At 41.6% G+C, this 26,719-nt stretch overlaps 1 protein-coding gene across 3 annotated transcripts in view; it reads left to right on the top strand.

Moving 5' to 3' along the window:
• Window positions 1–26,719, top strand: part of PLXNB2 (plexin B2) — a 621,264-nt gene that overhangs the window by 444,709 nt on the left and 149,836 nt on the right. For all 3 annotated transcript variants that reach the window (XM_033959733.1, XM_033959732.1, XM_033959731.1), the window contains one exon: window positions 8,229–8,329. In XM_033959733.1, coding sequence (XP_033815624.1) covers window positions 8,229–8,329 — 101 coding nt within the window. The remainder of the gene's footprint in view (window positions 1–8,228; window positions 8,330–26,719) is intronic.

The raw sequence follows: 26,719 nt of genomic DNA, 5'->3' as shown, positions 1-26,719 counted from the left end.
CATGTTGCTAGGTTCTTAAAGAGGTAGTACCATCAGAAGCTTTAGCTCTGTTTTATTGAAGATGCTAAGGGAAAGGTAGTACAGGTCCAAGATCCTTTATCTGACATCCTTGGGACCAGGTATATTTCGGTTGGGGAAATTTTTCAGTTGCCAACTATAGGCCTATAGCCTCCATTCCTTTCTTAGTTAGACTTGTGGACGGTCTAGTTTCAACAAATTATGTGTAACCTGTTGATCTCCTGCATAGTTCACAAGCTGGTTTCAGATCGTTCCATAGTACCAAAACAGTGCAGGCATCTCTATTGGACCACATATATGCACTCTTTAGCAGGGGATCAGGGTCTTTAATCTTACAGATGATCTTAACTGTGCCTTTCACCTTGTTGATCATCACATATTACTTCAGTGCTTGGCTTCTCTTTTTTTTTTTTTTTTTTTTTTTTTAATTCTTTATTCATTTTTAAACTTATAATAAGTGTGATAATATATCCAAACAAATAACCACAAATATAACACTTAATCATCAACAATGATACATATGATATTCTCTTATCTCCCCTCTTCCCACCCTTATCTGTCATATAATCAATATTTATACAACATGTAACAATAAAAATACCCTCCCTCCCCATAATTGAACTTGTAAATTTAAGGGAAACAAGATTTTTCTAATCATTACAATACTTTGTTAATGGCTCCCAAATATCTTGAAATTTCCTGAAACATCCCTGTTGTAATGCAATAAGTCTCTCCATTTTATAAATATGACATAAGGAGTTCCACCAAAAATTATAATTTAATCAACTCCAATTTTTCCAATTATATGTAATTTGTTGAATGGCAACCCCAGTCATTTATAAGTAATAAATTTGTTATTATTTGTAGATATCTGACTTTTTGCTCTCATTGCCATACCAAACAGCACAGTATCATATGATAATGCCACAGGGTTATCTAATAAACAGTTAATTTGGTCCCATTCTAAGGCAATCACTAGCTTTGTGATTTCTTGTGCTTGTGTTCTTACCGGGTGTCATTTGACAATGCACTTTCTCAACCCTGGAGCAACCCTTGTGGAACACCACAAGAGTTGCTCCAGGGTTGAGAAAGTGCAACACCACAAGGGAACACCACAAGGGTCACATTTTTCCCTCTGCTTTTTAATATTTATATATCCTCTTTAGCCATTAGGTTATCAGATTTGAGGGTTAGAAACAGAGAAACATGATGGCAGATAAAAGCCCAATGGCCTATCCAGTCTGCCCATCTGCAGCTTCCACTATCTCCTCCTTTCCCTAAAAGAACGCATGTGCCTGCCCCATGATTTCCTGAATTCAGACCCAGATTTTGTCCCCACCACCTGTATTGGCAGACTATTCCACGCATCTACCACCCTTTTCTGTAAAAAAGTATTTCCTTAGATTACTCCTAAAACTATGCCCTCTTAACTTCATCCTTTATCCTCTCATGCCTGAGTTTTACTTAATTTGAAAAAGGCTCATCTCCTATACATTAATGCCACAGAGAGATGTAAACATCTCTATCATATCTCCTCTCTTCCATTTTTCTCCAAGTCTGTCTCCATACGATTTATGACAAAGACCACTAAGTAATTTTGTGGCAGCTCTCTGGACTGACTCCATCCTATTTATTTATTTTTGAAAGTACGATGTCCAGAACTGCACACAGTAGTCCAAATGGGGCCTCACCAGAGGCTTATACAAAGGCACTATCACCTCATTTTTCCTATGCACCCAAGTATCCTTCTGGTCATTGCTTTTTCTACCTGTTTTGCTACCTTGAGATCATCAGACACCATCACCCCCAAGTTCTACTATTCTTTTATACACAGAAGTACGTCGCCTTCTATACTTTACCATTCCTTTGGATTTTTGCAGCCCAAGTGCATGATCTGCATTTTTTTAGCATTAAATCTTACATTTCTAGACCATTCCTCAAGTTTTTCTAGATCCCTCCTCATGTTTTCCATACCATTTGGGGGTGTCTACTCTATTACAGAGTTTATCATCTGAAAAAAGACAAACTTTACCAGACAGTCCTTCCACAAAATTAATAATAATAATAAAAAATTTATTCTTATATACCACCCAAGCACAGGGTTCCAGGCGGTTAACAACTAAGAACTCACAAAGATGTTAAAAAGAGCCTGCCCAAGGACAGATCCCTGTTGCACTCCACTAACAACATCCTTTTCCATGGAGCACACTCTGTTTACCACTACCTTTTGTCTTCTTTCACTTAACCAGTTTTTAATCCAGTCAATTACTTTAAGTCCCATACCAAGGGCATTCATTTTGTTTATCAGCCACCTATGCGGCACTATGTCAAAGGCTTTGCTTAAATCCAAGTACACCAGTGGTCTCAAACTTGTGGCCCAAGGGCCACATGCGGCCCGCCAGGTACTATTTTGAGGCCCTCGGTATATTTATCATAATCACAAAAGTAAAATAAAACAGTTCCTGGATCATATGTCTCTTTAGCTATAAATTACAATATTATTATTAAGACTTAGCCAAAAGGAAAGGTTTATAAACTGTAAAGAGTTTTACCTCATGCAAAAATTGTCATTTCTTTCATGACATTAACTATTTTTTCTGAGGCCCTCCAAGTACCTACAAATCCAAAATGTGGCCCTGCAAATGGTCTGAGTTTGAGACCACTGAAGTACACCATATCTAACACTCCTCCCAAATCCAACTGTTTAGTCACCCAGTCAAAGAAATCGATCAAATTTGTCTGACAAGACCTGCCTTTCATTAAACCATGCTGTCTCGTGTCCTGTAGCCCATTCAATTCTAGGAATCTCACTATTCTCTGCTTAAGAAGCATTTCCATTAGTTTACTCACTACTGAGGTCAGGCTAACCGGCCTGTAATTCTCTACCTCCTCCTTACTTCCGCTTTTGTGCAGAGGAACCACATCCACCCTTCTCCACTCCACCCATGACCACTCCAGACTCTAAAGAAGCATTGAAAAGGTGAGACAACGGAGCTGTCAGAACCCCACTGAGTTCCTTGAGTACCCTCAGATGTATCCAATCAGGCCCCATCGCTTTATCTATTTTTAATTTAGCTAGCTCCTTACAAACAGTGAAGATGAAAGAGAGTAGGTTTCAATAGTTTCCGGAAGGAAGAGTAAGATATTCTCTCAAAGTCATGAAGTGTGGAAGTCCAAAGGCAGGGACCCGCATATGAGAAGGCTCTTTTCCTTGTTGCTATGTCAATGGTTGGTGTAAACCGTCAGCCTAATTGCACCAAGTGACTTGTGTAACTAACAGTATTTTATAACTTACATGTGTTACTTAGTACCACATCCAAGTTCTTCCCACGTATCTGCCTACCTTGGAGTTGCACAAATATACCACCCTACAGAATAATGCCTAATGCACTTGTGTGAAACAGGGCAATTAAATGTGTTTTTGATCCGTGTAAGTGGTGTGTAACTAAGTGTGAACTTATAGAACTGCTCCCTTACTGACCAAAAATGGATAAATGGCTGAGTTGGCTAGATCCCAGATACCCAACAGAAATCCCAGTGGAGGATTCGAACTTGACAAGCAAGCGACCTGTCGATTACTCCATGAGATGCTTAGCTATCACGTTTTTCATTAAATGTTAGATCTTTTTTTGGCAGCCTATAAAACCAAGCACCTTCCATGAACCATTAGAAAATATTAATGCCACATGTACATGCCAATGTAACAAACTATGCGGTGTAGTGGCTGCTTCCTGTTTTACTGTTAATTGGTTGATGGATTATGATTACTTCTAATGTAGCAAGTATAGTTCTAATGCTGAAAGACACTTATATATGTAAATGCATACTAATAAGCTGCATGTGGAATTACTTTGATGCAGCAAACTGCATTAAAGATTAGAACCATTTTTAATTTCTTCATAATGCTGAATGTTTACTTCAGTGCCAGAGGTGAAGTTTTTAAGTTCCTATTGACTTCAGGGGAAGTCAGGAATAAATTTAAAGCTTCAGCCTAGTTGGATTTCCAATTTGAGGAATCCCTAGAGATGCCATCTCTGTTTGGACTCAGACCATGGAGCTTCCAATTACAACCCCACCCCCTATGACTGATGATTCGGAAATAGAAACATGCCGGCAGATAAAAGCTAAATGGCCCATCCAGTCTCCCCCAACCGCAACATCCGCTATCTCCTCCTCTCCCTGAGAGATCCCTCATGCCTGTCCCATGCTATCTCGAATTCAGATGCAGTCTTCATTTCCACCACCTCCATTGGAAGACTATTCCATGCATCTACCACCCTTTCTGTTCTTAATGGAACCCTAGGACATGGTATCCTAAACCAGAGAGCCTCCAAAGTTAAAACGAGGGCATGGTTGAAGACTAACTCCAAGCCCATTTTAATGCTGAGGTTAAACTTTGAGTTTACTTTCATTACTCTGTTTTCCACAATATTTTAAGTTTAATGCTGATCTTTAAAAGTCTTTTTAAACTGGCTTGATAAGCAGCTTTGGTTTTATTCTCTCAATTGCTGTGTTGAGCTTTACACTTATGCTTCCAGCCTACGGTGAATGAGACAGATCTGTAGATTCAGGGTCTTCTGCCTGAGGTTTTGAGTCTGTCCTATTTCTCTTTCAAGCCTGCAGCCAGGAAAATTGCCTCTTGCAAACGTAGCCTTCAAACCATTTGGATTTTGGCTGGGTGTACTGCGCAGTGTGGGTTACAGCTGTTGCTTATAATGGAGCTGGGAGGGAAAGTGGGCCAGGTGGCAGCAGTCATGGATGGATTTTTCTCTTGCAAGTCATAAATCATTATGAAACAATAGCTGTTTCCTATATTGTCTATAGGTTGCTTGTTGTTGTTTTTTTTTAAAGAAATGCACTTTAGGGCATAAATTAAAGCTAGAAAAGAAAACCCGAAAATTCAAGAAAGGAATAAAGACTATCCTTTTTTCAAACTACTTCAACTGAAATTATGAAGTTGACAGAGAAAGAAAAGTAGAACTTTCAGGAATGCATATAAATAGACTATATTTAGTTGAAATGGTCAACCTCCTTAAGAGGTGTGTAAAAAAAAATGTATAGAGTATTTAGTTGCAATAGTAAACCTTGTATTACATGTGTATTTACATAGGACGATTGATTTTATATAAACATGTGCATGTAAGTAGGATGATGGATTATGGCATAATCATGCCAGTATTAATAACTCTGTATTATAACACCATCTCAGAGCTCATTATATTTCAGTATGGAGCCCATGTATTGTAACACCTCACAAATCCTTATGGTAACAGCTCTACAAAAGCTAATGTATCATAATAGCTTTACAGAAGGGTCTAAAGCAGGGGTGCCCACACTTTTTTGACTTGCAAGCTACTTTTAAAATGACCAAGTCAAAATGATCTACCAACAATAAAATTTTAAAAAAACACAACGCACACTGTACGCATAGAATTATTAATTATCATTCCTATTCCGGGGTTTTTTCAAAGAGGTCAAAGGAGATGACTCTATGCACTGTCACCTCAGTAACAACCATACAAAAATAGACAAATACCCACACCCTCCCTTTTTACTAAAACACAATAGCAGTTTTTAGTGCAGGGAGCTGCGCTGAATGCCCAGCGCTGCTCTGGACGCACATAGGCTCCCTGCGCTAAAAACCACTATTGCGGTTTAGTAAAAGGGGACCATATTGTAAAATATAGACAGCAGATATAAATTCAGACACATTTTGATCACTAAATTTAAAATAAAATCATTTTTCCTACCTTGTCTGGTGATTTCATGAGTCTCTGGTTGCACTTTCTTCTTCTGACTGTGCATCCAATCTTTCTTTCAGCCTGTATGCTTCCTCTCCTCCACACCTTATTCCCTCCCCCAACTTTTTCTTCCTCTCTCCCTGACCTTTCTTTCTTTCTCTCTTCATGCCCCCTTTCTTTTTTTCTGTTTCTCTTCTTTCCTTCTGTCTCCCTGCCTGCCCCCTTTCTTTCTTTCTGCCTGCCCTTCCCCAAGCCACTGTCGCTGCCATCGGGGAACGGGACCCAAACACCACCAATGGATAACAGGCCCCGATGCCGCACCATGCTCTCTCTGCTTCGGCCGATCAATCTTCCTCTCCCCGACGTCAATTCTGCCGTCGGAGAGGAAGTTCCGCCCAGCCAGGCAGCGATTGGCTGGCCCGAACTTCCTCTCCGACGGCAGAATTGACGTCGGGGAGAGGAAGTTTGATCGGCTCGATAGATCGCCAAGGCAAAGTGAGTCCTGGGATCTGATATTTATTTGTATGTAAGTTGTATGTAATAAATGATTTGAAGCTCAACACCGTGGTTTAAATTAATATCTGATTTCTTGGAAAAAAAAAATGGTCTTAGAGACATTTGAAGCATTGAGATTAAGCAGTATATTTCTGCATCTCGATGGCCACGAATTTGGACTTGGAGGATGCGATGTACAGCGTCAGCATGAGACAAACAATGTTTTTTTCTGTTACATAGATCTTTTTGGAGCCCTGTTAGGTTGCACAAGTTAGACAGTTCTAAATCTAATAGATGCTGGCATTGTCATCTGGACATAGGGACACTGGATCATCTATTGTTCTATTGTCCTTTGACACTTAACTTTTGGAGGTCAATATGGGGTACGATTAACAACATATTAGAATCATCAATTCCACTGATGTATGAAGCGGTCATATGTGGAACGTTATTACATGTTAAACCCCCTATGGATCGTTATAAATGCTGCCCTTTTCTTGTCATGACCGGGATAACCATGCAGATGGTAACCCCAAATTGGAAGAACTATGACCGCCTAAATTTTCCTTTCTGGTGGGCAAATTTGTGCTCCACCTATAGATATGAAAAAATGAATGCCGATAATTTGGGGGCCGTTGATATCATATATTACCTCACTATAGTAGGTCTTTGATTATGAGTCAGTTTTGGTTTATTTTCGTACACATCCAGGAAAGGGTGGGTGGGGGCTATTTCTGTCCTAATTTGACTTTTGAGTTTGTCCACCTGAGGTGGGAGGAGGGTGGGAGGATATTTTTAATCTGAATAGGGTAAGGTTATTGGGATAGTCTATGTTTCTGTGTTTTATGGAATAATCATTGGGGGGGGAGAAAATGGTTGGTTATGCATATTTGTAAGTTGAATGTGCTTTTATTAACTTATTATATGATATATATTTGTGTATTGCACTTTTGAAGTTTAGAAAATCAATAAAGAATTAAAAAAAAAAAAAGAAACTCAACACCGTCACAGGCTGATGTGTACATTTCTAATAAGCTTACATTGGCTCTCTCTTGTCACTGATTAACAAGGTTTTCTGTGATGAAGCACCTTTGAGTATTGCTTCATTGCTTAGGACTTTTCAATCATTTCACCAGTTGAGATCACTAAATAAAGGGTTATTGGAGTTACAAGCAATCTGCCAAGTCCATCATGCAGACTTTTTGCTAGGATTTTTCCAATAGCTGACCCAAATTTGTGAAATTCATATGTATGTGGTTGGACTTTATGAAATACCATTAGCCTTTCTAGTGTGTATGTTTATATATACGTTAGACAGATTGTGAGCCCACCGGGACAGACAGGGAAAATGCTTGAGTACCTGATTATAGAACCGCTTAGATAACCTTGATAGGCGGTATATAAAAATCCTAATAAACTTGAAACTATGTATGTATGTGTATATGTTCTAGTGTGTATGTTTATATATATGTGTGTGTATATATATATAATTTATTTTTTTATTTATATACCACTTATATCCTAAGTGGTTTTATATTCAGGTACTTTATCATATTTCCCTAACTGTCCTGGTGGGCTGAAACTCTTATCTAGTGTACCTGGGGCAATGGGGGGATTAAGTGACTTTCCCAGGGTCATAAGCAGCAGTGAAGGATTTGAACCCACAACCTCAGAGTGCTGAGGCTGTAGCTGTAACCACTGCGCCACACACTCCCCCCTTGGCTGGTATTAGTAAATGTCCATTATTACCCCTGCACATAGTTGGTATCTTCCCAGTCAAGCTTCCAGCATCTAACGAGAGTTTGATATGATGTAACTGCTGAGCTCGGGGGACCCATGAAGACTGAGTGTGTCAACCCTTTGAAATTGATTTAACTTTTAGATTGTTTTTTCAATAGTAGCTACAATAAAACTTTCAATAGCCTCTTTTTGCTCTTTGTGATCTATACGTGTCTCTTGTTTATCCCTTTCCAGCTGTTCCGCATTCCTGTTCAGGACTGTACTCATTATTCTGACTGCAAACAGTGTGTACAGGCGAAGGATCCATACTGTGGTTGGTGTGTAGTAGAAGGAAGGTAAGTGTCTCTACAAATATTTTATATTGTCATAGCATAAGTTCCTATTGAACTCATCAAACGTTGCTAACAGAGAGAATCTGTGCATATATAGTACTCACTAGACTATTTAATGCACTGTTGGTAAAGCTGGTCAAACATTGTTTGGGCTAGAGAATGACACGGTGACAAAATTCATCACCATTCCCATCCCCGCAGATAACCGCTGGAAACCATCTTCATGTCATTCTTTAAGGAGAGAAGAAAGAATCAGAGTATAATTGGTCACAACCACTGACCCGCAAGCTTTGCTTTGAAGAATGCTGGTGTAGAAGGACCGAGGTTGAAATAGACACTAGAAAATGACATGGGATTATTTCCCGCGGTTATCCGCGGGGACGGGAACGGTGATGAAATTTGTCACCATGTCATTCTCTAGTTTGGGCGAAGGGGGGGGAGGAATCCATCCAGATATCTTTCCTAGCCTGATGGCAGTCACAAACACAAAAGAGAATAATTTTATAACAGGATGACTAGGTAGAAAAGCCTCAGCAACCCGCCTACCCCCCACCGCAACAGTCACAGAAGGAGAGATACCCAATCTCTCCTGCTGACCCCCCCCCCAACAAACCCGAATACCAGCAGGAGGGAGCCCAGACCCTCCTGCTGGGTGCGCCGTCGGCAGGAGGTCTTGGGATCCCTCCTGCCAGTATTGTCGGTGGGTGGGTGTTTCGGGAGTGCGCCCTCGGCAGGAGGACCTGGGCTCTCTCCTGCCGGTTATCGGGTTTGTCGGAGGGGGGTGCCAGCAGCAGAGTATGGCCAAATGTTACCTTAGAAAAATCAATGTCCCGTTTTTAAATGAATTTCTAAGGTGCTCTTCAAATGCCTTATTCCACCTTAATAAATGCTTTAAGTAGTTTTCTAGCCATTTTAATAGACCTCAGAACCACCACTCCTCCATCCCACAGAAGTGTTATAACGGGGGAGATGCAAGTGGTAAAATCCTGACCGGTCTATGCAATTTAAATACTGTGCAATTCTTATCATTTTTAAACTTGCGTTTTACTTATCTTAGTAATGGTGATCTTTCAGTTCTCATTGTAGGCTAGCGGTGAGACCCGACATGTTTCACGAGAGTTTCGTCAGGGGTCTAACCTAAAATAAATATATTAATCAAGTTAGTGTCCCTCACATATACCATTACTCTACAAAGTCTAATAGAAAATCCTTTTGCTTACCAACACCGCCGCTGTCTACCTCTAATCATTCATTGTTTGCAAGATGGCGGCAGCGTCTTAGGTGCTCCCTTTATATTCAGTTCCTGTTGCGAGACCGCCCCCTGCATTTGATTGGACCGGAGGAAACCCGCCCCCTGCCCCAAGGGCGCTAGAATCTCCCGATCCAGAGTTACAGATTCATTCAACTTTATCAATACCACACGAGCAGCCTGGATTAAAACATAGAAGCCCACTCAATCTCTAAATTCATCCCATGTGGGACTACTGTGTCAAGCCTGTAAATCCATCTTTGTTCCCATATGACTAATTTCAACCACACTGTAGCTGAATTAAGATGGCGCATAATTGACAGCTTACAACAGAGTGGGAGGGTGGGTGGCAATACGGAAAGAATCCTCAATCTGAAGGAACAAAGATGGATTTACAGGCTTGACACAGTAGTCCCACATGGGATGAATTTAGAGATTGAGTGGGCTTCTATGGTGGGGGGGATAGGATAATCCAATTAAATAGCGGTATATTTCAACTGATTAATGGATATAAGAAACATGGTATATATGTATGAATAGAAAAGGAAAGGGGGTAAAATTATTGGAAATATGTTGTTATGAAATATTAGGGGATATATGTACTATGATGAGATATATTTGTTGTGCATTAATGTATATAATAAAATGAAAAAAGAGTTTGAGGAAGAAAGGGTGGGGGGAGGGATAGGTTAAAGTATGATTAATTGTATTAAGGAAGAGGGATGTCTAAGTATGTATATGTTTGGATAGATTATTTTATTGATATGGGAAGGGATGGGAGGTGGGTGGGGGGGAATTAAAACATGTATAATAATATTGTGTAAGAATGTCAAGTGAGTTATGTGAATTAATTGTAATAATATTGTACACTTGTTGAGAGAAATAAAAAGGAATAAAGATTTAAAAAAAAAAAAATGTATATGCTCCTAATTCGAATCAAATGGAGTTTTTCAAACAAGTTCAACAATTTCTGTTACCACTGGCTACTTCTAATTTAATCGTAGCAGGGGATTTCAATGCTGTAATGGATCCAATTTTGGATAAGAGACCAAGTAGAATTATGAAATCGTTAGGTTTAGATAATTTGGTTCAATCTTGTAATTTAGTTGATATATGGCGTATTCTTCATTTTAATGATCAGGAATTCTCTTTTTGTTCTCAGGTCCATAAATCTTTCTCACAAATTGATTATATATTTGTGTCTAATAATATAGCGCAGCGAGTGATGAATGCAGTTATTGATCCCATTATAATTTCAGACCATGCTGGTGTGTGGATTGACTTTAAGAATAATGATATAGTACATTTCGATCCAATTTGGAGATTTGATAATGCTTTACTTGCGGACTCGAACTTTCTGGAAGATTTTAAATTAAAGATGAATGAATTTTTTCAAATAAATAATTCAGACAGTATTAATGCTGAGATTTTGTGGGACGCATTTAAAGCAACAATAAGAGGAAATATTATTTCATATTCAGCATTTATCAAAAAACAACTTAAAAAACAATATGTTAATCTGGAAAACCAAATTAAAGTATTAGAAAATAAATTAATTAAGAACTGGGAACATAATACATTACAAAGTTTATTAAAAATAAAAGCGAAATATAATGAGATTTCTTCTCAATTTGTGAGGAAAGATATCTTCTATAAGCAAGTTCAGTACTATGGTAATTCAAACAAAGCTGGAAGATTATTAGCTAATTTTCTTAAAGCAAAAAAAAGGAAATCTAAGATTATTGCAATTAAAGATACACAAGGCAATACACACACTAACACCAAAGATATTTTAATACAATTTCTTGATTTTTATAAAGATTTATATTCTTCTGAATCTTATGAAAATAAAGAACAAGAGGGATTAAATTTCTTAAACTCATTTAATGGACCAAATGTTCCGGATCATATAAAACGAAGTTTAGAAGATCCTATATCTTTAAAAGAAATAGAATCAGCATTGAAGTCTCTTAGAGTTGGATCCGCTCCGGGTGGTGATGGATATACTGTTGAATTCTATAAAACATTTCAAAATATCATCTTACCATATTTATTAAATTTGTATCAATATCAAATAAATAATGGGAATATATCAGGTATTATGGCTGATTCGGTAATTATTGTCTTACCAAAACCAAACAAGGATCCTACCTTGGTTTCAAACTACAGGCCTATCTCTTTATTAAATGTAGATGGTAAGTTGATTGCTAAAGTATTAGCAATAAGATTGGCAAAAGCTCTTCCTTTTATTATTGATGTACACCAAACAGGATTTATTGCTAAAAGACACTCATCAAACAATACTAGATTAGCATTCCACTCTTTAAATTTAGTGAAAAATATGAATGATCCAGCTTTTATGCTATCTTTAGATGCAGAAAAAGCATTTGATAGAGTGGAATGGAGTTATATGTATCAAGCTCTGGAATGGTTTGGAATAGGCCCCGGTTTTATTAAAATGATTCAGACATTGTATAGCTCTCCTGGTGCAAGATTATATATTAATAACAATTTATCAGATAGATTTAACTTGCGTAGGGGAGTTAGACAAGGATGTCCTTTGTCCCCCTTACTTTTTGATATTGTTTTAGAACCCTTATTAATTGCAATTAATCAAACTAAGGAGATAAAGGGAATCCCATTTTCTTACTGGGAATTTAAACTTTCTGCATATGCAGATGATATATTATTATATTTAAGAGAACCGGGGAATACTGTTCCAAGTTTACTTAATCTTCTAGAGAAATTTGGGAAATTTCCTGGATATAAAATTAATTGGAGTAAATCGGAAATTCTTCCAATTAATGTTCACTGTACCAAAGGATTATTTGATTCATATTCATTTATTTGGAAAGAAGAAGGATTAAAATATTTAGGTATTATTATCAAAAATACAATTGAAGATACAGTAAAAGAAAATGAAAAACTTTTATTAAAAAAATAACAGAAATGTGTGAGCAATGGAATCCTTTACATCTTTCTTGGTGGGGAAGAGTCCAAACAATTAAAATGATGATATTGCCTGTGGTTTGTTATCAAATGAGTATGATACCAATATTTTTTCAGGGGTCATTTTATAAAAAGTTAAACAATATTCTTACAAAATTTGTTTGGTTTGGGAAAAGACCCAGAATTGCTTTAGTATCTTTACAAAGACCAATTGTGGAGGGAGGGGTAAATTTTCCAAATTTTTATAGGTACCATCAAGCCTATATTCTAAGACAGGGTATGTATTGGATCCTCCCAGATCTCATGGAGAATGTACTAGATTGGCTATATCTAGAATGGCGGCTCCTGTTCCCACTACATCCAGAACATCTAATTAGTATAAACATGCCAAGAAGATATAAGGATAACAGAATTTTATTGGATACTTGGAAGACGTTAAGATATGTTAGTAATCTATCACCAGAACCAATTGCTAAATCATTAAATCAATCAATTTGGGTAAACTCCAGGATACAAAATCGTCTGGAAACAATGGATAATTGCAGGTATACGAACATTGAATGATGTTATTTCAGAAGGAGCAATGCTTAGTTTTTCACAATTGCAACATAAATTTGGATTAAATAAAACACAATATTTTAAATGGTTGCAATTGAAGCAAGCTATTCAGGCAGGGTTCCCTGAATGGAAAGCTCTTAATACTCAATATAGTCTGCAGCTTCTATGTTTCCAGGCGGATTTTTTGGGTCACCAAGCCGCAAAATGGTATAAATTGTTAAATGGATTTTTAAACAAAAAAAAGAAAACTGGACTTAGGGATATTTGGAGTATTGAGATTGGTCAGACAATTTCTGAATCTCAATGGCCACGATTTTGGTCCTGGAGATTAAGATCTACAAAGTCAGCATCTATGAGTCAAACTTGGTTGTTTTTGTTACATAGAACTTTATGGATCCCTACGCGTTTACAAAAAATAGATAGTACTAGATCTAATAGATGCTGGCATTGCAGAGTAGAAGTCGGGACATTAGATCACTTAATTTTTTTTTGTCCCTGTATAAATGCATTTTGGAAACTAATTTGGCCCCAAATTAATGAATTACTGGAAAATCATGTAGGACTCTCATATGATACTATACTATTTGGTACAGCAATGATAACTCAGAGTCCGATTTCAGCAAACAATAACAAACTATTATTAATATTGACAGGGGTCGCCATGCAACAAATAACTCAAAATTGGAAGGACTACACCAAATTAAATTTTACATTTTGGTGGAATTCAGTCTGTCATATATACAAAATGGAAAAAACAATAGCATTACAACAGGGAAATATTCATAATAATTTTAAGAAAATTTGGGAACCATTGACTCGATATTCCAATGATCAGGTTTCATAGCACATTAATAATGGATATATTAGATTGGGGAAGGGTGGGAATGTATATTATAGGGATTTAAGAACTGAAGAAAGGGGAGGGTTATATTTTATGTGATAAGATGAATTACTTGTAATCACAATTTTTCATGTATTAATTGAAGTTTATGTAAAATTAAATTATTGTAAGAATGAAAAATTTCTAAATAAAATATTTAAAAAAAAAGATGATACCTTACATAAAAGAAGCATAAAATTTTTTAAAAGAGAAAACCAATTAAGTTAAGTTGAAAAAATCCGATCACATGATAATGTATTATCGGACACTACATTGGCTTCCAATTGAAGCAAGGATGCTTTTTTAAATGGCCTGTTTCTGCTATAAAACTTTGCACGGTCTTGTGCCAAACCATCTTGTTGATTATTTTAAATTTGCAGAAAGAAAACCATCACTGCGTAAACTAACTATATTTGCGTTTTCTACAATGAAAAAGCTGTATTTATAAGCGATTTTTTCAGAGAATCTTAGCTTATCAAGTAGCACTTTGGGACAAGAGTCTTAAGCTGATTTCGGGTTCCAGTTTTTATTGGGTTTTTAGAAGGACATTGAAGACTCACTTATTTGGTAAATTTTATAAATGAGCTTTAATCCAGGGCTGTGGAGTTGGTAGATAAATCCTTAGACTCCGACTCTTCAGTTTCTGGTACCCCCGACTCCGACTCTAGTACCCAGAATTGTCTCCGACTCCACAGCCTGCTTTTATCTACTGTGTTTGTACAGTTCTTAATTCTTTTGTAAACCGCTTAGAACTGAAAAGTATAGCGACATATAAATGGATTTTTATGTTATTTTAAAATAATTAAAGCTTTTTCTATCAATTAATTTTCTTTATATTCTTTCTTAATTGACCCTATCCTTGTGTATAAACCTTAAATGTTCCTTTTCCTTTTTTTTAAATTTTATTTTATAAATTGTATAAAATGTATTTCTACCTTTTACCTATTTGTTCCAGTTTGTATTAATAGAACATAATGATTAGTCTGTATAATTTTGTCTCATTTGTATTTGTCATCCCTGGCTTTTATTGTACATTACAATTATGTAATACGCATTGAAATATTGAATATTGCGTAAAATCAAAATTTATTAAACTTGAAACTTGTTATGTAACTGTATGTGTGTGTACGCGCACACACACACGTGCTGATAAAAACAAAAACAGGTGCACATGCTTGTAATATATAATATATGTACATGAGTGCCAGCTCTGATCCCAATCACCTTTTCTCAGCTACTGGAAATGCGCTATGCTTCTGTGCACTTACTCCTTATACACTTGAACCCCCTAATGTAAAATGCCGCTCTGCAAACTCAAGTTCCCTATAGAATTACCCTCATAGTCTCTAATTCTATATAGGGCGCCAATTAGGTGCCTAATTCTTGGTGGTCGAATGCAAGTAAAGTGCCAAACAGGGATGAAACAGCAGTTATATGCCAAGTTAGAAAATAGCACCTAAAGGCCTCTTTTACAAAGCCGCACGCCAATCATCCCGAAGCCCTTTAAATCTCTCTGCGCTTCAGGGCCGCTAGCGTGGCTTTGTAAAAGAGGCCGTAGGTGTTCTAGCTTGTAACTACAAAGGGAACAATCACATAGGAGAGGCATGGACAGACCATGGTGTTATGATTATTTACATAGGTGCTTTATTGAATACTGTCAGTTAAGTGGCTTAACTACTGCACCCATTTATACCTGTCACTGAGAAGGTAGAGAGGGACAGATTCTTCAGACTGGCGGGGGCAAAAAAAACTAGAGGGCACCCAAACAAATTGAAGGGGGATAGATTCAGAACTAATGCTAGGAAGTTCTTCTTCACTCAGAGGGTGGTGGACACCTGGAATGCGCTTCCAGAGGAGGTGGTAGAGCAGAGTACGATTTTGGGTTTCAAAATGGGATTGGACGAGTTCCTGAAGGAAAAGGGGATTGAGGGGTACAATTAGAGGGTTACTATATAGTACAAAACACTTTAGAGTAATAGATCACTTACAGGTCATTGACCTGTGGGGCCGCCGCGGGAGCAGACTGCTGGGCATGATGGACCTATGGTCTGACTCGGCAGAGGCAATGCTTATGTTCTTAAGTTTTCTATAAAGCAGTGTCCAGCGCACTAAAGGTGCAAATGTTTTTCTGTGGCACACCCACAACCCCGCCCTGCTCCAGTGACAGTGAGCTTTGTCTCGTTTTCCCTGAGCTTCGAGCCGCATCTGGAGCGCCTCCGAATATGCGCCGACTTCGACGCGATGTCGCACACATGCGCACATCATCACTTCGTTGTCCGCGCTTGCTCAGAGGCCCTCAAGACCCGGCTCTGAGCTCAGGGAAAACGAGACGAGATTCGTGTGGAGGCAGAGAGAAGGATTGGCGCCGATGCTGGAAGTGACACTCATGTCCTTCAATCCATAAAGGCCGCCCCTGAATCTCGATGCGGCACACTAGTGTGCCATTCACTGCTATAAAGGATTATGTGCACAAATTTGCCATTATAGAACAGTAGCTTTGGGGGGAATTCTATACATGACGCTCAAAATTTGGCACCAGAAAAAAAAAAATCAGCATAAGCGCTATCCTAACAAGGGCACCCTCCATTCTTATAAACTCAACATCATACGTAATCCATCCAACGATTAAAATACTAGGAGTCATTCTGGATCAGCATCTCACCATGAAAAATCAGATAGGTGCAGTGGTATACAAAAGTTATTATAACCTATGAAAATTCCGAACAATTAGACCATACAGTGGAACCTCGGTGTGCGAGTGTTTTGCAAAACGAGCAAAACACTTAGCAAACTTTTGTTTGGCAAACCGAGCATGTTCCACTATACGAGCACCTCTCCCCCGCTCTAACCGGCATCGCACCCCCACCCCTCCATTCTCTCCGAGATCTCAGAGAGAATGGGAGCCAGAAGGCCTTGCGCCTGCGCAGATGCTCAAGGCCCAGCCCAGGCAAGAGGCGGGAGATTTCTTTCAGTGGCACAACCGGCAGATGGGGTAAGGAGCATGTTTGGGAGGAAGGGCGGGCGGATGCCGCTTTCAGCATGGGGATGCAATGCGGTTCTCGCGGGGGGGGGGTGTTCGCAGGGGGGTGGGGGTGCGATGCTGGTTCAGGGGGTGCGATGCCGGTTAGAGCGGGGGGGGAGGGGGTGATGGAGCAGCGCCGGTAGCCTCGGGGGGAGGAGGAGGTAGAACGAATCAAAGCGAGTTTCCATTCATTCCTATGGGGAAACTCGCTTTGATATACGAGTAACTTGATTTACGAGCATGCTTCTGGAACGAATTATTCTCGTAAACCAAGGTTCCACTGTATTTCGAATTTTCTGCTTTTAGACTTTTGATTCAATCATTACTACTGAGTCTTCTTGATTACTGTAATATTGTCTATCTAACAATCACTAAGAAAGAGCTGGCGAGACTTCTACTGATACAGAACACAGCGGTCAGATTGATCTACGGCCTGAAGAAGTATGACCATGTTATGCCGTTTTATTGTGAGCTGCACTGGCTGCCAATGGAGGCCTGGGTATTGTTTAAGCTGAGTTGTTTTCGTTATAAGGCTTTATATGGCACAGCTCCTCTCTATTTGGTTAATAGACTTTCCATAGCTTCATACAAACATAGCAGAAAATCCCATGCTCTGTTTAACTTTACCTCTGTACAGGGCCGCAAAAGTAAGAAATTTCTCAATCACACTTTAGCGATTCAGGTAGCTTCCCATGACAAAGAATTCTGATCATTGTTGCTTATAGCTTACTCTTATAAACATTTCAGAACACAATTGAAGACTTAACTCTTTTCGAAACATTTGGTTAACTAACTTATTACTATTTTCTAGACTATGTATATTGTTTATAATCTTTTGTAAACCGCGTAGAACTTACAGTTATGCGGTTAATAAGCACAATGTTATGTTGCATGCTTTGAAGAGAATAATGCTTGGGGTGAATTCCTGGGCCCAACTGTGGGCACCAGACTTACACCAGCAGAATCCTGGTGCAAATTGGGTATAGATCCCCTATATTCTGACCCTTCCATGTTCACATCACAGCTATCTGATCTTAGTAGATTGGGCCAGCTTATTATACCTAGCCATATACCAGCTTATTACTCCTAGCCATATGCTGCATTACCACTTCTGGGACTTGTTCATCACAGTCGCCTTGTGCGTAACGGTTTTATTCTAGTTCAAGTTTCAAGTTTATTAGGATTTTATATACCGCCTATCAAAGTTATCTAAGCGGTTTTTCAATCAGGTACTCAAGCATTTTCCCTATCTGTCCCGGTGGGCTCACAATCTATCTAATGTACCTGGAGCTATGGAGGATTAAGTGACTTGCCCAGGGTCACAAGGAGCAGCGCGGGGTTTGAACCCACAACCCCAGGGTGCTGAGGCTGTAGATCCAACCACTGCGCCACACACTCCTCCACACATTCTCCTTCCTCTTGGCCATTGAGATAAGCTTGTACCCCTTGGCGCTGACCAGAGAGTATGAATCCTGCAGGTTGTGATTGAACACTATTGCTCAACTTATGAGAATAATTTAGAGCACAATGCCCATAATGTTGCATTTAAAGTAGCTTATTTCTGGCGGTTGTCATTGAATTGTCAGAGTGGCTTTGCCATCCCTGACCGCTGTGAATGCAGCCAAACACGGCAATCATCCATTTCTGATTGGACGGAGGTGGCCTGTTGTATTATTTATTTCATTATCTCTGTTCTCCCAGGGGAGCTCAGAATGGTTTACATTTAATTTATTCAGGTACTCAAACATTTTTCCTTGTCTGATCTGATGGGCTCACACTCTAGCTAATGTACCTGGGGCAATGGGGGGAACTGAGTGACTTGCCCAGGGTCACAAGGAGCAACGTGGGTTTGACCCCACAACCACTGCGCCACGTTTTTCAATACTGGGTATAACTGGTAATACTAGTTATGCTTGCTGGAATGTTGGATGCTATATTAATACGCATCATTTGGGAACTATTATTTGAGCAAACAGACAGAGTGTAGAATGAGCTGTGCTTGTCTAAACTATCAAATCATATTTAGTACTGGTGCCTGCCTGCTGAGAAAGGCATTCCTTATGATTGATCGGTTGGAAAGTTCCTGAGAGAGGTGATAGAAGAATGTAGGTTGCCTCATTAATTTCAGCTCAGAAAAGGGGAAGACGCTGGTCTACACATGACATCTCAGCTGCCGCAGCCACTTTCTCTAAAGCGTTTGGAGCCATTTAATATTTTTAAACATTTTTAAATCGGTGTTTGTACAAGGCCCAGGTCATGTAATTAAGACTGTGAAGAGCAGGGCTTAATTTGCAGACAAAAGGGAAGTGGAACTATGGGGCTGGGGGAGGGGCAGGTGGGCAAGAGCCAGTAGGAAAAGAACTGGATTTTCTTGTCTAGCATCTTTCCTCCCTCGCTCTGGTTCTATATACCTCTTGCAATACATTCCTACTTGGCAGATTATGAACCTAGCAGGTGGTGAAGTGAAACAGGAGGGCAGCAAAGCTACTCTTAATAGATGGGGGGGGGGGGGGGAAGGAACCCCTAGATTTTTTTTTGCTATTTGAAATTTTACAACTTTATTTTTACTATCTAGATTTATGTGCCAAGTGGAATGAGATTATCTTTAAACACAGCGACGTTCGATTTTATTTTTTTTTTTTTTTAGCGTAACAAAGGGATCAATGAGGATTGCAGCCTCATCGTGTTAAGCTACTCGATAGGCAGTCTGAAGATCCCCCCCAAATTGCTACATTGTCTACTACAGATAATCTATGGCAGCCTGCCGGAGTGACCAATCAACAAGACTTCCCAAAGTGACTGAAGACCTGTGTTAAAACTGAGAGTGGACACTTTGGCCCAAATTCACTAAGCTCACCTATCATGTCCTGACCAGTTTGCAAGCCTTCTCCGACCCAGTTCACTAACCTCCTGCCCGAACCGATCCACACCCGATCTGATCTGCACCTGCAAATGAGGGGAAATGGCATGCAATGTAGGGAAGCCCTCGATTCACTAAAGAGAAGGGGGAACACTGATGGGGCTGGCCAATCCAAACTGAAGCATCCCTGCCGACTCTCCTGCCCTGTCTTTTCCAGTTTCTAAAAATTTATTCCATGTCCACTTCTTCACAATCTAAACTTGTTTCCGTCGGGCAGTTTAGTACTTTGGGCTCTAAGCGGTCCAGTTTCTCTCTTTCGTTCTGCCAAAAGGGGGACTTTTTGGCCCGGAAAAGATGCTGTCCGTGGGCACCACCGCAGTCTCCATAGCCCACCTGGGTTTGGCTCGAGCTAGCCTCAGGACAAATGGCTTCTGCCGAGCTACCTAATACAAGACCTTGGGTTGGGGAAGAGTTTGTGGTTTTTGCCGGGTGTCCTATTTGTTCTTAATTTTTAAGACCCTCAAATCTAGTGAACCACTATTCATATCAAAATCATTGATCCCATACAATCCCCAAAGATCTTTACGCTCATCTGAGTTAAACTTATTATCAGTCCCTTCTTTAAAAGTTATTGGAACGAGAAGAGCGGACATCTTTACCGTTGCAGGTCCAAAATGGTGGAACTCTCTTCCCCAATACATTAGAATAGAACAAGATATTTTAACCTTTAAAAAACTATTAAAATCTTATTTGTTTAAGGATGCCTATGACCTTTAATAATTCTAAATTAATTATTTTGTTTTAATTGATATTCCAAAAGTGCTCTGTAATTTTTACCCTACCTTTTGTTTTTTCCTTTTTCTCATTCCCTTATTGTAACTACACCCCCTTTCCTTCTTTTCATGTTAGTTATTTTTGTATTAATAAGTTTAAAGTTGTTTTATTATAACATGTACATCGCTTAGAATATTTGTAATAGGTGATCCATCAAGACTTAAATAAACTTGAAACTTGAAACTTATAGAAGCTGGGCTGACTCGGTGGTATATCAGCTTGACCCGGGTTAGATGGCTCTTGATTTGAGTTCATTTAAAGGCTGTCTGCAACACAATGAATCCCAGAGGCTGCTTTCTGCTGCCCTGTCCCTGCTGACTCTTCTGCTCTCTGCCGCCCTTCCCTACAGTGCGAGCTCGTGGTTTTAAACTGCAGGTCTAAAGCAGGGCTGCACTACGGCGTGTTCTGTTCCAGACTGGAACAGAACACCCCGTAGTGCAGCCCCGCTTTAAACCCGCGGGTTAAAATCACGGGCTCGGGAGTAACCGGCAACCTTCACTTCCCGCCCTTCCCTGCAGCGTATCCGATCATAGGCAAAAGCACCAGCACATCAATATTGTCTTCATCCACTGGATTGCTATACCACAAGTACCAGAAAGTTAGGTAAAATGAGCAGGCGCAGGCGCGGACCACATCTACAGGCAAAGAGGATGGTCTGCGCATGCGTCTGGATCGCTCAGCAGTGATCTTGGGGTCACTGTTGGGGCGTGCTTCTGATCACCTAATTTGCATGAGGACCCTTTAGTGAATCAGTCGCCCAGCAAGACTTGGCCACGGATCGGATTGGATCGGAAAAGTGAATTTAGTGAATGTAGCCCTTTGAGCATTGATTGTATCAGCCAAATTCTGACATATTGCTAATGTATATCATTTGAATGACATTATTTTACCTTTATAGTTCAAATATTTTTAGCACGCAAAAATCAGTAGGTAGTAAAGCTAAAATGTCTGGAAAATCGACATAGCTTAAGATAATTAAATGTTAAAGTAAAATGACTAAAACATAAAATTTCTCACTGAAATCCAAAGCGGTTGTTGAGAAAACAGAAGGGGATTTTTTTTTTTTTTGCCTCACTTTTTTATTGAAGACGGGCACACAGAAAATTTTCAAGAGTGTACACTTAAAAGTATTGAGTATTGACAGACCATCCTTAATACATGCTCACATATTTGTTATCCCTTCTCTTTTGTGAGATGAATGAACTAAGGCCTGGGTGTACTAAAAATAGTCAAGACCATGTGGGTCGCTGTGGAATGATTTTTTATTTTTATTTTTTGAGGGGGGCTGATTTTAAAACAGCAATCGATGTTCCAGCAAGTTTGCATGCAAATGAGTTTTGGGGAGGTTAACCTTAATCCCATCCAATTGATTGTTCAGAAAGCGACTCTCACACATGCGCAGAGCCAACAGGGGAAGCCCTGAAGCAGCCTCCTGCCATTCAGCTGTTCAGGGCAGGAAGACTTTTTTTTTTTTAATGGTACAGATGTGCATTGATAGCCATTTCCCCCCCACCCCCACCCCAAATGATATCCCTCGAAAAAAGAGAGAGGCAGGAGGAATGCAAACTCCCTCCTGCCTTGGCCACCTGGAATCCCCACCTTTAAATACAGAGTGGCAGGAGGGATGCCCACTCCCTCCTGCCATTGGGTAGCCCCTGAGGAACTCGCCCCCATACCAGGACCCCCCTCCTAACCCCCATACTTTAAAAAAAATTGGCAGGAAGGATGCCCACTCCCTCTTGCCTCAGCAACATGATGTTTTTAGTGCATCTGGGCTCGCATCTGGAGGGCCCCCAACACAAAGGCCTCCCTTCTGACCCCTCCCACCACCCCACTAAAGTCCCTAAAATAAGGCCTTGGTGGGTTGGGGGAGTCAGGTCAGAACTTCCCCAGCTCAAGGACACCCTCCCCTCCATACTTTGTCAAAGGCATCATCGTAGAAATCCTGGGATGTAGTGAGTGAGGCCTAAGATTCCGATTGGTTCAGATACCTTAAGCCCCTCCTATGGGAGGGGCCTTAGGTATCCAGGTCAATCAGGGTCTTAGTTCCTCTCCCACTGTATTCCAGAAAGCACTGAGAAGGAGGCCTAAGGCCCTGATTGGCCCAGGTGCCTAAAGCCCCTCCTATGGTCTTTGCTAAACCAGTCAAACAGGTTTAGCGATGATCGGAAAGTTTAGTGCATCTAGCTCTAATTGACTTAGTGCTTTCATTCTAAAATCTAGCAGTATCCTCCTGTATCTTTGGACTTCCAACTCAGTTGAAACCAGGGCTGAGAGATGGAATCTGGTCCCATGAGCTGTAACTCATAAATATCTCTGGAGTTTTTCCATCTCATGTCCTTCTCCCAATTTTCTTTAGTCCCATCATTATAACTACTGTTATCCCAGGACAAGCAGGCAGCATATTCTTAACACATGGGTGACGTCACCGACTTTTTTACTAGAAAGTTCTAGTTGGCCGCACCGCGCATGCGCGAGTGCCTTCCTGCCCGACGGAGGAGTGTGTGGTCCCCAGTTTCTTCGTTTCCGCGGAGTGAAGAAGTCGCATGTGGTTTCAACAGCCGTTGAAAACATCCTTTTTGCCTTCCCGCTCGCGTTTTTTTCTCGTTTTTTCTCTTTTTCCCACTTCGGGTTCTCTTTTTTCTTCGATTCAAAAAAAAAAAAATAAAAAAAATCTCTCGATTTTCTCTATTTTTTGAAACCGACCCCAGCGGGGCCTGTTGTCACAATACAGGCCTCCGGTTTTGATTTTGTGGAGGCCGTGTTTCCCTTCATGCCCCCGCAGCCGGGCTTTAAGAAGTGCCAGCGGTGTGCACGCCCGATCTCCCTCACTGACCCACACAATTGGTGCCTACAGTGTTTGGGTCCAGAGCATCGGGCTGACACCTGCACCCGCTGTGCCTCTCTTAAGAAACGCACTTTAAAGAATCGGCAGATCCAGCAGAACATCCTTTTCGGTACCGGATCTGCTATGGAACCTGCCGCGACGTCGACGGTACCGCAAAAGACGGCACCGACTACTTCGACGCCCGATCCTTCCTCGGGGTCGCTGGCACCAGGTAAGCCGGCTAAGAAGCCTTCCACCTCCCTTGAGCGCCCACCTGCCACAGTGGCGACGCCGGTCCTCCCAGCCTCACGCCGACCCCGCAAACGCTCTGCCCCGATCTCGGTGAGTGCCTCGTCATCGGCCTCCTCATCGCCGGGGCGTGGAGCAGCACCTATGGAACCGAAAAAGAAAAAAGCGGTACCGGTGCCACCCCTGGATGACCGCATCGCGGCCATACTCCAAGACAAATTGCAGGAACAGCTGCAGCACCAACTCCAGCACCTGTTACCGACCCTTTTGGCACCACTCCTTTCGGTACCAGACCGGCCCGAGCCTCGCACCATCCCACCGGTGTCCACCCCCTCGGTGCCACTCAACACTTCCATGCCAGTCCTCTCGGCTGAACCACTCCGTTCTCATCCTGTAGTACAGACCCGCTCTGAGGCCGATCCTCCTCGGGACCAGGAAGGGCACCGATCTCCCCGGGACCGAGAACGGCACCGCTCTTCCCGGGACCGGGATCAGCACCGGTCTTCCTCTCCCGGTACCGTCTCAATGCGCTCTGGCAAGTCTCTTTCTAAGACCCGCCACACCGAGCCTTCCACCCCGATATCTCGGCGTGCGCACACTGATATCAGAGACCCGGACTTATGGGAAGAATCCCCACCCGGTACCGAGGAGGACGCATCGTCAACAGACGAGGAACCCTCAGTGCCCGATACCACTTCTAAGCCTGAGCAATCCTCTTTCACTAAGTTCCTCAGGGAGATGTCGGCGGCTCTTTCCATTCCTTTAGAGTCCGACTCTAAAAAAATCCCAGGCCTTTCTGGATGCCTTAGATTTTGAACAACCTCCCAAAGAATTTCTCAAGTTACCCATCCATGACATACTGCGGGAAACTTTTTATAAAAATTGGGAGAATCCACTCACTGTCCCCGGAGCCCCTCGTAAACTAGATAGCCTATACAGGGTCATCCCAATTCCAGGTTTTGACAAACCTCAATTGCCCCATGAGTCTCTCCTAGTTGAGTCCACATTAAAGAAAACTCAGGGCTCCAGTGTTTATGCCTCCACCCCTCCTGGCAGAGAGGGCAAAGTTTGATGGATAAGTTTGGCAAACGCCTTTATCAAAATGCGATGCTGGCCAATAGGGCGAATAATTACACATTTCACTTCTCATTTTATATGAAGCATCTTGTACAACAACTATCCGCCCTACAGAAATACATCCCTGAACGCAAAATTCCACTCTTTCAACAACAAATTTCCAGCCTCCTTCAACTGCGGAAATTCATGGTGCGCTCTATTTATGATTCATTTGAGCTGACCTCCCGAGCATCTGCCATAGCTGTTGCCAGGCGACGTCTGGCCTGGTTGAGGGTATCTGATCTTGACATCAACCACCAAGACCGCCTAGCTAACACACCCTGTCTTGGGGATGAACTGTTTGGGGAGTCCCTGGATTCAACCACCCAGAAGCTCTCAGCCCATGAAACCAGATGGGACACTCTGGTGAAACCTAAAAAGAAGGCTCCACCTGCTCGTCCTTACAGACCACAGTCCTCTTACCAGCGCAGGTTCTCGGCCAGACCTCTCAACCCGCCTCAGCAGCAGCCTCGCAGACCTCGTCAGCAACAACACACTCAGGCTCACTCTCAATCTCACCAACCTGCCAAGCCTCTTCCTCCGTCAAAACCATCTCAGCCCTTTTGACTCCTTTCTCCAGGGCATAGCCAGTCTCCCACCATCATTACCTCTCCCTCAACCAATCGGAGGACGCCTCCAACTCTTCCTCAACCGTTGGGAGGTCATCACATCAGACCTGTGGGTCCTCAACATCATTCGCCACGGCTACTCTCTCAACTTCCAGACTCTTCCCCCAGACAATCCTCCAATAAAGTCTGCGTCTCACTCCTCCCAGTCCCTTCTCCTCCTAAGGGAGGTCCAATCCCTCCTCCTTCACAATGCCATCGAAGAGGTTCCCACAGACCAAAGAGGTCAGGGATTCTACTCCCGCTACTTCCTGGTTCCCAAGAAGACAGGAGACCTCCGTCCCATCCTCGATCTCCGGGACCTCAACAAGTGTCTGGTCAAGGAAAAGTTCAGAATGTTCTCCCTGGCCACGCTTTATCCTTTTCTCTCTCAACACGACTGGCTATGTTCCCTGGACCTCAAAGAGGCCTACACTCACATTCCAATCCATCTGAATTCACGTCGCTACCTCCGATTTCAGATACAGCACCGCCACTATCAGTACAAAGTGCTACCCTTTGGCCTCACATCATCGCCCAGGGTATTCACCAAGTGCCTTATTGTGGTAGCAGCCTTTCTCAGGTCCCACAACCTCCAGGTGTTTCCCTACTTGGACGATTGGTTGGTGAAAGCACCTACGTCTCCACTTGTGCTTCAAGCCACTCAGCACACCATCTCCTTCCTCCATCTCCTGGGGTTCGAGATCAATTACCCCAAGTTGCATCTGCTTCCCACACAGCAACTTCAGTTCATTGGAGCCGTTCTCGACACCACTCTCATGAGGGCGTTTCTCCCCTCCGACCGCCAACGGACCCTGCTCCACCTCTGCCGTCAGGTGCTCCTCCGTCACTCCATTCCAGCTCGGCAGATGATGGTCCTCCTGGGCCACATGGCCTCGACGGTCCATGTGCTTCCTCTGGCGCGACTCCACCTCAGGACACCTCAATGGATTCTAGCCAACCAATGGTCGCAGACCACGGATCCTCTTTCTCATCCCATCTCTGTGACATCGTCTCTTCAGCAATCTCTTCAATGGTAGTTGAACTCCTCCAATCTTTCCAGGGGTCTACTTTTTCATCTACCCCCTCACTCCATGATCATTACTACAGATGCCTCCCCCTATGCATGGGGAGCTCACCTGGGAGAACTTCGCACTCAGGGACTCTGGACCCCTCAGGAGCGTCAACATCACATCAATTTCCTGGAACTCCGGGCCATGTTCTATGCCCTCAAGGCCTTCCAG

The sequence above is a fragment of the Geotrypetes seraphini genome, chromosome 9, assembly GCF_902459505.1.
Source record: "Geotrypetes seraphini chromosome 9, aGeoSer1.1, whole genome shotgun sequence".
In the NCBI taxonomy this organism is placed as follows: Eukaryota; Metazoa; Chordata; class Amphibia; order Gymnophiona; family Dermophiidae; genus Geotrypetes; species Geotrypetes seraphini.
This window is presented reverse-complemented; position numbering and strand designations above follow the sequence as displayed.